The 14,262-nt window shown below is 51.0% G+C and overlaps 2 protein-coding genes across 6 annotated transcripts in view; both read right to left on the bottom strand.

The window, feature by feature from the left end:
* The window catches only part of CYLD (CYLD lysine 63 deubiquitinase), a 77,349-nt gene that overhangs the window by 24,688 nt on the left and 38,399 nt on the right, over window positions 1–14,262 (bottom strand). For all 5 annotated transcript variants that reach the window (XM_073576185.1, XM_073576186.1, XM_073576183.1 and 2 more), the window contains 4 exons: window positions 11,473–11,855; window positions 9,698–9,863; window positions 7,701–7,842; window positions 7,479–7,601 (listed from right to left, as the gene is read on the bottom strand). In XM_073576185.1, coding sequence (XP_073432286.1) covers window positions 7,479–7,601; window positions 7,701–7,842; window positions 9,698–9,863; window positions 11,473–11,855 — 814 coding nt within the window. The remainder of the gene's footprint in view (window positions 1–7,478; window positions 7,602–7,700; window positions 7,843–9,697; window positions 9,864–11,472; window positions 11,856–14,262) is intronic.
* On the bottom strand, window positions 9,873–11,067 carry LOC141089724 (uncharacterized). Its single transcript, XM_073576229.1, has 2 exons — window positions 11,005–11,067; window positions 9,873–10,896 (listed from the first exon to the last, which is right to left on the bottom strand). Exons 1-2 carry the CDS (start codon window positions 11,065–11,067, stop codon window positions 9,964–9,966), a joined length of 996 nt encoding a protein of 331 aa, XP_073432330.1. The 3' UTR covers window positions 9,873–9,963.

Raw genomic sequence — 14,262 nt, 5'->3', positions numbered from 1 at the left:
CACCATCCCGCATAAGGCCGGCTACGCCTCACCCTCAGACTTGGCCGGTGGCATCGGGGTGGGGGGCAGGAAAGTTTTGAGAAAGTTACTTTCATCTGAAATGAGTCCATCACTACAGGTTTACATGACCCCATTGTAACGAGAGAGGGCAAATAACAGAATGATTGGGCAGATCATATGGCCGCGGACCCTATAAAACCTGCAGGCCCAGACAAGTCTGCAATGGTGCGGGGACATTTCTGGTTACGGATATTGGGACAAGGGACATTGTTCTATTTCTGTATAGACATCTGTGGTGTCGGCGAGATTCCTCCTGGTATTACAGAAGGTATCAAATATATCTGCTCTACAGTAGGGGGCAGCACTACAACTCTCAGCATGCTGCAGGTAGCCTCCTACCTAATGTGTAGTACGTGTAATGATAATATTAGCAAATACCTCCAATTATTCATCTAGTATAGTTCTTCTGATTAGCTATATCGCATTCCCCAAGTGCAGGGCTTTGCAGTAGCTTAGGTATCCATGGTTACGACCAGTAACAACTAGCAACTGTCAATATGTGTGTGGCTCTTGTCTATGGGAACATCGGATGAGACGGCTGTTGGCCGAAAGATCAGCGATTGGCCGACATTCACCTAATGGGTATGTTGGCCCCAACACTGGTAAAGGGATCTTTAACCCCTTAACGACCAGAGGTATTTTTGTTTTTGCGTTATCATATATTGCTCCCCTTCTTCCCAGAGCCATACCTTTTTTATTTTTTGGTCAATTTGGCCATGTCAGGGCTTGTTTTTTGCGGAACGAGTTGTACTTTTGAACAACACCATTGGTTTTGCCATGTCGTATACTGGAAAACAGGGAAAAAAATTCCAAGTGCGGTGAAATTGCAAAAAAAGAAAAAAGGGCGATCCCTACACTTGTTTTTTTTTTTTTTTTACCATATTCACTAAATGCTAAAACTGCCCTGCCATTATTATTCTCCAGGTCATTATGAGTTCATAGACACCAAACATGTCTAGGTTCTTTTTTATCTAAGTGGTGAAAAAAAATTCCAAAGTTTGTTAAAAAAAAAAAAGAAAAAAACGCCATTTTCCGATACCGGTAGCGTCTGCATTTTTTGTGATCTGGGGTCGGCTGAGGGATTATTTTTTGCGTGCCGAGCTGTCGTTTTTAGTGATGCCATTTTGGTGCAGATACGTTCTTTTGATTGCCCGTTATTACACTTTAATGCAATGTTGAGGCGACAAAAAAACGTAATTCTGGGGTGTTGACTTTTTTTCTCGCTACGCCGTTTAGCGATCGGGTTAACTTTTTTATATTGATAGATCGGGCGATTCTGAATGCGGCGACACCAAATACGTGTATGTGTGATTTTTTTGTTGTCGTTTTATTTTGATTGGGGCAAAAGCTGCTGTGATTTGAACTTTTACATATTTTTTATTTTTTTAATATTTTTGTAAACTTTTTTTTTTTTTTTTTACTTTTGGCATGCTCCAATAGAAGCTGCAATACTCTGATCGCCTCGGCACCACACAGGTGATGATCAGATCACCTGATTGTAGCAGAAATGCTCACTTGCTATGTGCGCCCACCACCGGGCAGTGCTCATAGCAATCTGGCTCTGACAGCCATAGATGTCTGCTGGAGACCTCTGGTTGTCATGCTGACCCATCGGTGACCCGCGATCATGAGACATGGTCACCGATGGGCAGGTTAAGTGACGCGCCTCCGGTAAGCGCGAGTTAAATGCCGCTGTCAGAGTGAAACGTGATCTGGGAACACGATTCTTCCCCCGAGACCCATAAAGTTTTTACTTTCCTATCAAAGAAGCTGGATGAGGACTTGATTATTGTGTGATCTTTTCAAAGGTTGATGTGACGTTTTGATTACTTTTCATGTCTTTTTTTTTTTATGGAGGAGAGGACACTGAAAAACAACACAACTCTGGCGTTCTGATTCTATTTCTTACATGTTGCGCCATTTGTCGATTGGAATAATTAGATTTCTATTTTGATTGGTCAGACTTGCATTTTTTTAATTCTTTGTTTTTATAGTTATTTATTTTTGGGGGATAAAAGCAAGATAACACAAATTGTAACTTTTTTTTTTTATTTTTGAAAACTTTTTGCACTTTTAACTTTACTTGTTAAATCCCTTGGAGGAGACTTGAACTTGTGATCATCCCATAGCTTATACTATACACTGCAATATCAGAGCACATTGTGGTCTCCTTTGAAGCTCTACATATAGCTAAACTTAAAGGAGTATCAAGATGGAAGCAACTAGAGCCTTCAGCAGTCCACGAGACGTCATAGTAACGCATCTGCATCCCCATTCGCGTCTTGGGGGGCAGATAAGAGCTGGGGTGTGAATGCAGAAATGGACAGTGGCATTTAAATAGTTAACAGCCTGCAGAAGGAACTCCGCTCTGGCCATGGCTCTTAAGGGCCCGTTACACAAAGCGATATCGCTAGCAATATTGCTGTAACGTCACTGGTTTTGTGACGTAGCAGCGATATTGCTAGCGATATCGCTACATGTGACACTTACCTCCGACCGGCTCCCCCGCGATGATCGCTGATCACATGAGAACGTCCTGGACCATTTCTCGTGGACGCGGGCAGGAGGACGTCAGGATTGCCTCGTCTGACAGGTAAGTAGCGACCCCCGACCACTGCCATGTCGCTGGTGAGATCTGCCTGTGAGGCAGCTCACTAGCGACCACTTAGCGATGCACCAGCGATCCATATCGTTGTCGGGATCGCTGGTGCATCGCTACGTGTAACGGTACCCTTAGAGACAGATACCGACTATTTAACAGAGCCAGCATAAGCCACTTCCGATCCCCCGCCTCCCCCCACACACAGCTCCTGAGCTCCCTCACACACAGCTCCTGAGCTCCCCTCCACACACACAGCTCCTGAGCTCCCCTCCACACACACACAGCTCCTGAGCTCCCCTCCACACACACAGCTCCTGAGCTCCCCTCCACAAACACAGCTCCTGAGCTCCCCTCCACACACACAGCTCCTGAGCTCCCCTCCGCACACACACAGCTCCTGAGCTCCCCTCCACACACACAGCTCCTGAGCTCCCCTCCACACACACACAGCTCCTGAGCTCCCCTCCACACACACACAGCTCCCGAGCTCCCCCCACACACACACAGCTCCTGAGCTCCCTCACACACACACAGATCCTGAATTCCCCTCCATGCACACACACACAGCTCCTGAGCTCCCCCCACACACACACAGCTCCTCAGCTCCCCCCCCATACAAACACAGCTCCTGAGCTCCCCTCCACACACACAGCTCCTGAGCTCCCCTCCACACACACACACAGCTCCTGAACTCCCCTCCACACACACACACAGCTCCTGAGCTCCCCTCCACACACACACAGCTCCTGAGCTCCCCTCCACACACACACAGTTCCTGAGCTCCCTCACACACAGCGCTCCTGAACTCCCCTCCATGCACACACAGCTCCTGTGTTCCCCCCCACACACAGCTCCTGAGCTCCCCCCCCCCACACACAGCTCCTCAGCTCCCCCCCACACAAACACAGCTCCTGAGCTCCCCCCCACACAAACACAGCTCCTGAGCTCCCCTCCACACACACAGCTCCTGAGCTCCCCTCCACACACACACAGCTCCTCCCACACACACAGCTCCTGAGCTTCCCTCCATGCACACAGCTCCTGAGCTCCCCTCCATGCACACAGCTCCTGAGCTCCCCCCCTTCACACACACAGCTCCTGTGCTCCCCTCCAGCACACACAGCTCCTGTGTTCCCCCTCAAACACACAGCTCCTCAGCATCCCCACACACACACACACTGCTCCTGAGCTTCCCACACACACACAGCTCCTGATCTCCCTTCCTCACAGTTCCTGAGCTCCCCCCCACAGCTCCTGAGCTCCCCCCACACACAGCTCCTGAGATCCCCCCACACACACAGCCCCTGAGCTCCCCCCCACACACACAGCTCCTGAGCTCCCCCCCTACACACAGCTCCTGAGTTCCCCCACACACACACAGCTCCTGTGTCCCCCCCACACAGCTCCTCAGCATCCCCACACACACAGCTCTTGAGCTCCCCACACACACAGCTCCTGAGCTCCCCTCACACACACACATGTCCTGAGCTCCCCCCCACACACACAGCTCCTCAGCTCCCCCCACACACACACAGCTCCTCAGCTCCCCCCCACACAAACACAGCTCCTGAGCTCCCCCCCACACAAACACAGCTCCTGAGCTCCCCTCCACACACACACAGCTCCTGAGCTCCCCTCCACACACACACAGCTCCTGAGCTCCCCACCACACACACACAGCTCCTGAGCTCCCCTCCACACACACAGTTCCTGAGCTCCCTCACACACACAGCTCCTGAACTCCCCTCCATGCACACACAGCTCCTGTGTTCCCCCACACACAGCTCCTGAGCTCCCCCCCACACAGCTCCTCAGCTCCCCCCCCACAAACACAGCTCCTGAGCTCCCCCCCACACAAACACAGCTCCTGAGCTCCCCTCCACACACACAGCTCCTGAGCTCCCCTCCACACACACACAGCTCCTCCCACACACAGCTCCTGAGCTTCCCTCCATGCACACAGCTCCTGAGCTCCCCTCCATGCACACAGCTCCTGAGCTCCCCTCCATGCACACAGCTCCTGAGCTCTCCCCCTTCACACACACAGCTCCTGTGCTCCCCTCCACGCACACACAGCTCCTGTGTTCCCCCTCAAACACACAGCTCCTCAGCATCCCCACACACACACACTGCTCCTGAGCTCCCTTCCTCACAGTTCCTGAGCTCCCCCCCACACACAGCTCCTGAGATCCCCCCACACACACAGCCCCTGAGCTCCCCCCCACACACACAGCTCCTGAGCTCCCCCCACACACACACAGCTCCTGTGTCCCCCCCACACAGCTCCTCAGCATCCCCACACACACAGCTCCTGAGCTCCCCACACACACACAGCTCCTGAGCTCCCCCCCACACACACAGCTCCTGAGCTCCCCCCACACACACACAGCTCCTGAGCTCCCCCCACACACACACAGCTCCTGAGCTCCCCTCCACACACACACAGCTCCTGAGCTCCCCTCCACACACACAGCTCCTGAGCTCCCCTCCACACACACACAGCTCCTGAGCTCCCCTCCACACACACACAGCTCCTGAGCTCCCCTCCACACACACACAGCTCCTGAGCTCCCCTCCACACACACACAGCTCCTGAGCTCCCCTCCACACACACACAGCTCCTGAGCTCCCCTCCACACACACACACAGCTCCTGAGCTCCCCTCCACACACACACACAGCTCCTGAGCTCCCCTCCACACACACACACAGCTCCTGAGCTCCCCTCCACACACACACACAGCTCCTGAGCTCCCCTCCACACACACACACAGCTCCTGAGCTCCCCTCCACACACACACAGCTCCTGAGCTCCCCTCCACACACACAGCTCCTGAGCTCCCCTCCACACACACACAGCTCCTGAGCTCCCCTCCACACACACACAGCTCCTGAGCTCCCCTCCACACACACACAGCTCCTGAGCTCCCCTCCACACACACACAGCTCCTGAGCTCCCCTCCACACACACACAGCTCCTGAGCTCCCCTCCACACACACACAGCTCCTGAGCTCCCCTCCACACACACACAGCTCCTGAGCTCCCCTCCACACACACACACAGCTCCTGAGCTCCCCTCCACACACACACAGCTCCTGAGCTCCCTCACACACACAGCTCCTAAGCGCCCTCACACACAGCTCCGGAGCTTCCCACACACACAGCTCCTGAGCTCCCTCACACACACAGCTCCTGAACTCCCCTCCATGCACACACAGCTCCTGTGTTCCCCCCCACACACACACAGCTCCTGAGCTCCCCCCCACACACACAGCTCCTCAGCTCCCCCCCACAAACACAGCTCCTGAGCTCCCTCACACACAGCTCCTCCCACACACACAGCTCCTGAGCTCCCCTCCATGCACACAGCTCCTGAGCTCCCCCCACCACAAACACACAGCTCCTGTGCTCCCCTCCACGCACACACAGCTCCTGTGCTCCCCTCCACGCACACACACCTCCTGTGTTCCCCCCAAACACACAGCTCCTCAGCATCCCCACACACACTGCTCCTGAGCTTCCCACACACACACAGTTCCTGATCTCCCTTCCTCACAGTTCCTGAGCTCCCCCCCCACAGCTCCTGAGCTCCCCCCACACACAGCTCCTGAGCCCCCCCCACACACACAGCCCCTGAGCTCCCCCACACACACACACAGCTCCTGAGCTCCCCCCCTACACACAGCTCCTGAGTCCCCCCCCACACACACACAGCTCCTGAGCTCCCCTCCACGCGCACACAGCTCCTGTGTCCCCCCCCCACACACAGCTCCTCAGCATCCCCACACACACAGCTCCTGAGCTCCCCACACACACACAGCTCCTGAGCTCCCCACACACACACAGCTCCTGAGCTCCCCTCCACACACACACAGCTCCTGAGCTCCCCTCCACACACACACAGCTCCTGATCTCCCTCCCTCACAGTTCCTGAGCCCCCCACACACACAGCTCCTGAGCTCCCCCCCACACAGCTCCTGAGCTCCCCCCCACACAGCTCCTGAGCTCCCCCCACACACACAGCTCCTGAGCTCCTCCCACACACACACAGCTCCTGAGCTCCCCCCACACACACATAGCTCCTGAGCTCCCCCCACACACACGGCTCCTGAGCTCCCCCCCACACACAGCTCCTGAGCTCCCCCCACACACAGCTCCTGTGTTCCCCCCCACTCACACACAACTCCTGAGCTCCCCACCACACACAGCGCTCCTGATCTCCCTCACACACACAGCTCCTGATCTCCCTCACACACAGCTCCTGATCTCCCCCACACACACAGCTCCTGATCTCCCTCACACACACAGCTCCTGATCTCCCTCACACACACAGCTCCTGATCTCCCTCACACACACAGCTCCTGATCTCCCTCACACACACAGCTCCTGATCTCCCCCACACACACAGCTCCTGATCTCCCCCACACACACAGCTCCTGATCTCCCCCACACACAGCTCCTGATCTCCACACACACACACACACACACACACACACACACAGCTCCTGAGCCCTCCACAAACACACACAGCTCCTGAGCCCCCCACAAACACACACAGCTCCTGAGCTTCCCCCCACACACAGCTCCTGAGCTTCCCTCCCCCCTCCCACAGGCAGCTCCTGAGCTCCCCCACACACACACACAGAGTCCCTTGCCGGCACTTAACCTAACACAGCTCTTCAGGTAACTCCATGTATTCTCACTGCATTACTCGTTTTATCATGATGCACAAATGCTACAGCCAAATGGATGGAGACCAGATCAGCTCTGCTACATCTTCAAGAGCAATTACACGAACAGCAGCAAAATCACTTACATCCTCAAAGGGTTCACAATCTCCGTCCTCAGAAGGGCTTGTGTTTCGCTGTAATATTCTACATCTGTTTTGTCTTTCGGCCTCAGCAGGACAGAATCCAGCACAGAACTGAAGGAAAATAAGCTTTTCCGGAAAGAAAACAGACAATTACTTTCTGCTTCTGGAAGCATGGACATCGGCCAGGAGCAGTTATCTTACACCACGAGCGCAGGAAATCCTCACCAGAATAAGGTGGAGTCAAGATAGCAGGAGTTGTAGTGGCCCTGGATGCCTTTCTTTTTCCCAATCATGATTTCTAAGCCTTCCTTCTCTGTCCTGGGAGGGGTGTTCCCTTCTACAACTTCGCTCAAATAACCTCCAAAGGCTGGAAGGGAATAAAATCTGAAGTTACACTATATTCTTTGTGCTCCAATGCTTAGACTGTCTAAACAACCATGAATAAGGCTCATCGGAGCTGAAACGTGTTGGTTGTATCCACTGTGGCCAGAACCGCACTTACCATGTTTTTATGGATGTGATTTATTTCTTTAATAAAATTGGACATTTTATTTACCGGTACCTGCTTCTACGCTCAATTTTTCCTCTAGATTCCAGCAATGGGTCACTTACTAGGCTGTGTTTTGCTGTTTCAATAAAATCAGTGTTTGATCACCAGTCGATTATCACTACAGGACTAGGTGTCTTGTGCCTCCTAGTCCAACGCCGCCCCTAACACTGATTAGCAGCTTTCTGCCTTTGAACAGTGTACACAGTAGGCAGTCAATCAGTGGTGTGGGTGGGGTTATACAGAGCTCAGCTTTCAAAGAACTGCTAGATCTGTGCAAAGTCAACAGTGATTTTATCAACACTACAGCAAGCAGCCCAGTAAGTGACACAACGCTGGAATTAGGGTCTCTGTCCCTACATCATGCTGCACTCCGATGGCAAACACCTGCTAACAGGCTCCTTTTAATTAGCAAATTCCACTCTCTTGGTCTAGAGAGGTAATAAATGCAGCAGATGAAAATAACCAAGAAACATTTCCTAGGTTAATAGAACCGGAGCCTGCGAGTATGTAAAAGCTCCACTGCTGGGACCAGGCACTGTAAAGCTATCTTCAGGTCACAGCAGCAGAGCGTCCTCCTGCACATGCTCACAGGCCCCTGGACATATGTTCCACATCGCTGACCACTTGCTGCAGTGCCCTACACAGTATGGTACCCATTCACTTCAATGGGGTCGGCTGCAGTTCTCTGTACAGTCAATATTCCATCTCTTTACAATATGGCAATACCCTAAAAAAAAACAAAAAAAAAAACCTCATTCATACTAAACATTAGAAAAACAGCCCTTACCCATGTCTTGTATAAAATAAGATCTGATCAGAAAATTGTCAGTTAAAGGGAATCTGTCACCAGGTTTTTGTTACTGCATCTAAGAGCAACGTGATGTAAGGGCAGAGACCCTGATTACTGCGATGTATCACTTAGTTTACTGGGTGCAGCCATTGTGATAAAATCAGTTCTCTACTGCAGACCAGCAGAGCTCTGTATAACCCCGCCCCCACCCTGATTGGCTGCTTCCTGTGCACATAGGTAGACAGCTGCCAGTCAGTGGTGGGGGCGGGTTATGAAAAGCAGGAGGACTAGGTGGCACAAGGCAGCTTGTCCTGTTGTGATACTATCCTGCGGAGAAAACACAGATTTTTACTGAAACCACAAAACAGAACCCAGTAAGTGACATATTGCTGGGATCAGGGACTCAGCCCCTACAACGTGATGTTTTTAATTTATATAGCAAAACCTGCTGACAGATTCCCTTTAAGAAAACCTGAGGCTTCAGATGCCTCTTTTTCAAGTTCTATCCATGTTTTTAGAGCAAAATGACTGGCCACAACAAAAGGAGATTAGTCTTTTTTTTTTAACTGATTTGCGATCAAAATTATCAACTGAAGTGAATGGCGGGCTAATGTGTAAAAACAGACCGTACTCGCGCTTCATACATGTCATCCAAGTCCAGCTGTTTTTTGTACTGGGTAATGGACAAGAGAAGTCGGGAATTATTTTTAACTCTGCATATACAAATTCTACACTGACGGGAAGATCAAAATGAATGAAAACTGAATACACCAGGCAGGCTTTTCTGGCATGCAAAAAGGAAAACCGGATGTGTGAATGAGGCCTAACGCCGAGGACTTTCTGCTCTCCCTTTTTCGATGGCATTACTTAATCATTCATTACCTAGAGAGTTACAACGTTCTATTTGGTTGGAGACCGGCTGTAGTGACGCGAACCTGGAGTCTGGCCTGCAGCTCTTCAGCTTCACGAAAAGTGCTTTTTTGGGGGCACAGGTAAAAAATCTTGTCCCCTTGAAAGTGCCGTCTGTGCATCCTGCACATTCATCTTCCTGAAGTGATCATAGCAGAAAAATAAACACATATATTACAATCACAGTACTAGGAGCAGTCACCCTGCACTAAAGGCTCAGTCCGATTCCCAGAAGAGAGTTACCCTAACTGGGCAGTCCGCACAGTTAATTCAGGAAGGGAAGAGGAGGAGGGAGGCGAAGAGGAGGAGGGAGGCGAAGTGGAGAAGGGAGGCGAAGAGGAAGAGGGAGGCGAAGAGGAAGAGGGAGGCGAAGAGGAAGAGGGAGGCGAAGAGGAGGGAGGCGAAGAGGAGGAGGGAGGCGAAGAGGAAGAGGGAGGCGAAGAGGAAGAGGGAGGCGAAGAGGAAGAGGGAGGCGAAGAGGAAGAGGGAGGCGAAGAGGAAGAGGGAGGCGAAGAGGAGGAGGGAGGCGAAGAGGAGGAGGGAGGCGAAGAGGAAGAGAGAGGCGAAGAGGAAGAGAGAGGCGAAGAGGAAGAGAGAGGCGAAGAGGAAGAGGGAGGCGAAGAGGAAGAGGGAGGCGAAGAGGAGGAGGGAGGCGAAGAGGAGGAGGGAGGCGAAGAGGAAGAGGGAGGCGAAGAGGAAGAGTGAGGCGAAGAGGAAGAGTGAGGCGAAGAGGAAGAGGGAGGCGAAGAGGAAGAGGGAGGCGAAGAGGAAGAGGGAGGCGAAGAGGAAGAGGGAGGCGAAGAGGAAGAGGGAGGCGAAGAGGAAGAGGGAGGCGAAGAGGAGGAGGGAGGCGAAGAGGAGGAGGGAGGTGAAGAGAAAGAGGAAGGCGAAGAGGAGGAGGGAAACGAAGAGGAGGAGGGAGGCGAAGAGGAGGATGAGGCGAAGAGGAGGAGGGAGGCGAAGAGAAAGAGGAAGGCGAAGAGGAGGAGGGAAACGAAGAGAAGGAGGGAGGCGAAGAGGATGAGGCGAAGAGGAGGAGGGAGGCCAGGAGAAGAGAGGGTGGTAAAAGGGGGGCTAGAAGGGAGGCCAAGAGGAGGGAGGCACAGAGAGAGACAGAGAGACTTTTTAGAGCACTCTGAAGCCTTGGAGTACTTCCGATTTAAATAGGGAATCTATTCCTCCTAGGAGTCGCTGGCTTTCAGTCATAGAGATGTGCGTGAAGCTCTTGCAGACACTACTCAGTACACAGTGAGTGGCGGCTGTAAGCACTGCTCTGGCACTTTGACAACTCGCTCTGCACAGATGTGCTGCAGAGACAGCTGTAAACCAAAGTGCTGAGACATGCTTACAGCTATCACTCACTGTGTACTGAGCAGTGTCTGTAAGCGCTTCATGCACACCTCTATGACTGAAAGCCAGCGGCTCCCAGGAGGAATAAAGTTCATTTTTTCTGGGTAGCTGCACTTTCTGCAAGATGACCGCACGGCATATTAGCACTGTTTACCTGCAGATTAACCCTATATCTGCTGGTTCACAGCGCTTGGGGATAGGACAGGATCCCTTTAAGTAATAGATGCAGTTTAGGAAAACCATAAAAAGTGATAAAATGTAGCAGTGACCCTTGTAACTACATTGGATTCATGAACCCCTTGTAAGTGTCCTCTATTGTCTTCATGGGCCCTAAACACTGTTCACTTTAGGGTCTAAAAAAGCGCACACAGATATATATATTTTTTTTTAATTATTACCAGCTCCAGTCCAGCCAACATTTCACCGACTCCCAGGGGCTGTCCAATCCAGCGGATCACGCCATAAAAAGGAGGGTTCTCTTTAACTTCTGCTAGTGATCCCACCTCCAGGCCGTGCATATTGGACAGATGTGGGGGTCCGGGGGGGCTGTCCTGCAGAGATGCATGGTTTATTTCTCCTATGACCGACTGCACAGACAATGAGAGCGGAGTGTGTCCCATTGTGCCATTAGTACTGGACATCTTGGAAAGGCTGAATGGAAGAGAATGAAATCGGTTCTCTCCGGGGGAGCAGTTGCTTGCCGATGGCTGCAGAGGGGGAGAACAGTGTCCAAATGAAGATGGAGACGTCTCCGTTAGAGATTTTGCCGAGTCTTCGACAACTACAAAGAATAGAAATGAAAATTGTATATAAAAATATGAAGCAAAGTCAACTGAGCAGCCCCCGAAAACCAAGCAGCCCCCGATCATCCGATCATGGTGCAACTAAATGGCGCACCACGTATGACCGCACATTCCTGCAATGAAGTGTATTCAAGGGGATCTGTCAGCAGATTTCACAATACAAATTGCAACCATTAATAAATCGATCTCACAGACCTGATTAGACCGGTGTACTTACTTTGAAAATCTAATTTCTTACAGTTTCTCCTGTCTAGTGATAAAATCAGGATCGAGAGCGATGACTTCAAATCTGCACACACCAGCTCGCCATTAAATGATATATAGAGTAAGACCACCCGTAGTTTTCTGACTACAGGACGCACCCCAGGTTTAGATAAAAGGATTAAAGCTTTTGTAGGGGTCTGTGGAAGTGCATTTCAATAACTTGGGTGGTCTACAGCACTGCATTTTTCCTAGATGCTGTAGTGTATGTCATTGTGGTGCAGAGTAAACCGAGTGATGTAACAGATGTGTGCTCCGGGGCAGATTATGGCAGGTTAATAGATGCTCCTCTTTGAATGAGGGATTTATACAGGAGAGTCTAGGAGGGGCATAATCAAGGATTTAATAGACATATTAAGTGCTTTGTACAATGTGAAGCATGCAGGGGCCACAAAAACCTATGTGCTGCCAAACAAGGGTCCACCAAGCATGCCTTGGGCATACAGACCACTACCTAAGATGGAGAGGGAGAACTGTGCAGCTACTAACTACAGCTCTTCCTATGACAGCAAGCAGAGGATATGTGCACATTGTATGAACAGGGGAGCTATAAACTGATGATCAGGTAGATCACTATGATAGCTCTGCACTATCACTAAAGTAGCATTGTGGCAAAAAATATTTTTTTTAATCTATACGGTGCAACATAGGCTACTAGTAAAGAAAAGGTAGTTGATGTGCCATGTATAGGTAGGCTGCCATCTGGATTCCTTCTCTTTAAACTACATTTTCCATAATACCGGAGTATTCCAGAATGCCGTAACACAAGGCTGAAAGGTGGTGGCCGTTAGTTATGTGGGAAAACAGGGATTTTTGTGTACTCACCGTAAAATCCTTTTCTCCGAGCCAATCATTAGGGGACACAGGACCATGGGTGTTATGCTGCTGCCACTAAAAACCTGGCGACGGGTAGTCTTTAAGTGATTTGTACCTGCAATCTTTTGATTGCTTCTTCTACATCCTGCAATACTACAATATTGCAGAATATAGTGTAAATCGCGGTCTCCTACGAAGCTGGGCTTTACAGTAGTACCAAGTTGGCAGCCATGGGGGTTTTTAGCAAATCCACGGTAGCTATGGTAAGGCCTCATTCAGATGCCAGATTTTCACATACAAGTACTAGCTGTTTTTTTCACGGATAGCACTCTTTCCTATGACAGTCTATGAGGTCGTTCACATGTCAGATTTTCTCCTTGAACCGAGGGGTCCGTGCCAACACAGGTCTGATATTGATCCAAGTGTTGGGTCAAAATCGACAATGCAAGCCTATGGATCAGTGAAAAAAAAAACCTGACGGCATTCGGATGCGATCCATGCGCTGTCCGTTTTTCACCGACTGATAGAAAGAAGGTGGAGAAACTTTTTCTACTTTTTCATCAGCGAAAAAACTTATGAAACTCTGACCAAACTCTGATGAAAATTTGATGACAGTACAATGAAAAGGACTGGCAAAACTCAGTCAGTTTTACTAAAAAGTAAAAAAACTGAAATCTGAATGAGGCCTTTTCCATCGTTGTCCTGCAATTGCTCCTTTTGAAGGCCGTCAGTGACTGATTGCAGCATCAAAATGCTTAACAGCAGCAAATCGGACTAGCTGCTGTTAAAGGCAGATGACAGCTGTGTAGCACACTCTAACCAGCTCCATAATGGAGCATTAAAGGGTTATACAATGAATAACAATTCCATAAGCAAAAAAACAATAGTGTTTTATTAAGGAAGCTGTCAGGGTGGAGTGGTGCTGAATGATGCAGGACAGTAGAAGGCATTGTCCTGCTTTGTTCCTATACTACAATATTCAGAATAAAAGCCAGTAAGTAGGAGTTTATGTCACCAGCTCCCATACTCAGGAGGATACCCTAGGAGACGAAGCGGGGCGCGCAGAAGCTGGAGTGGGGAGCCCAGGAGACGGGGCATGCAGGAGCCGGAGCGGGGCACGCAGGAGACGGGGCACGGCATGCAGGAGCCGGAGTGTGGCACGCAGGAGCACGCAGGAGCCGAAGCGTGAGGAGCACGCAGGAGCCGAAGCGTGGCACGCAGGAGCAGGAGCACGCAGGAGCCGGAGCGTGGCACTCAGGAGCACGCAGGAGCCGGAGCGTGGCACGCAGGAGCACGCAGGAGCCGGAG

Source organism: Dendrobates tinctorius, unplaced genomic scaffold (assembly GCF_039654945.1).
Source record: "Dendrobates tinctorius isolate UK_male_01 unplaced genomic scaffold, ASM3965494v1 ptg000047l, whole genome shotgun sequence".
Lineage (NCBI taxonomy): Eukaryota > Metazoa > Chordata > Amphibia > Anura > Dendrobatidae > Dendrobates > Dendrobates tinctorius.
This window is presented reverse-complemented; position numbering and strand designations above follow the sequence as displayed.

What these genes read in the sequence shown, in the direction of transcription:
- LOC141089724 (XM_073576229.1), bottom strand. Translation starts at nt 11,067, where the DNA reads ATGTCTCAGCACTTTGGTTTACAGCTGTCTCTGCAGCACATCTGTGCA. An exon ending in GTGCAGAGCGAGTTGTCAAA is followed by an intron (nt 10,897 to 11,004) that starts GTGCCAGAGCAG and finishes TAGGAGGAATAG; the next exon opens with ATTCCCTATTTAAATCGGAA.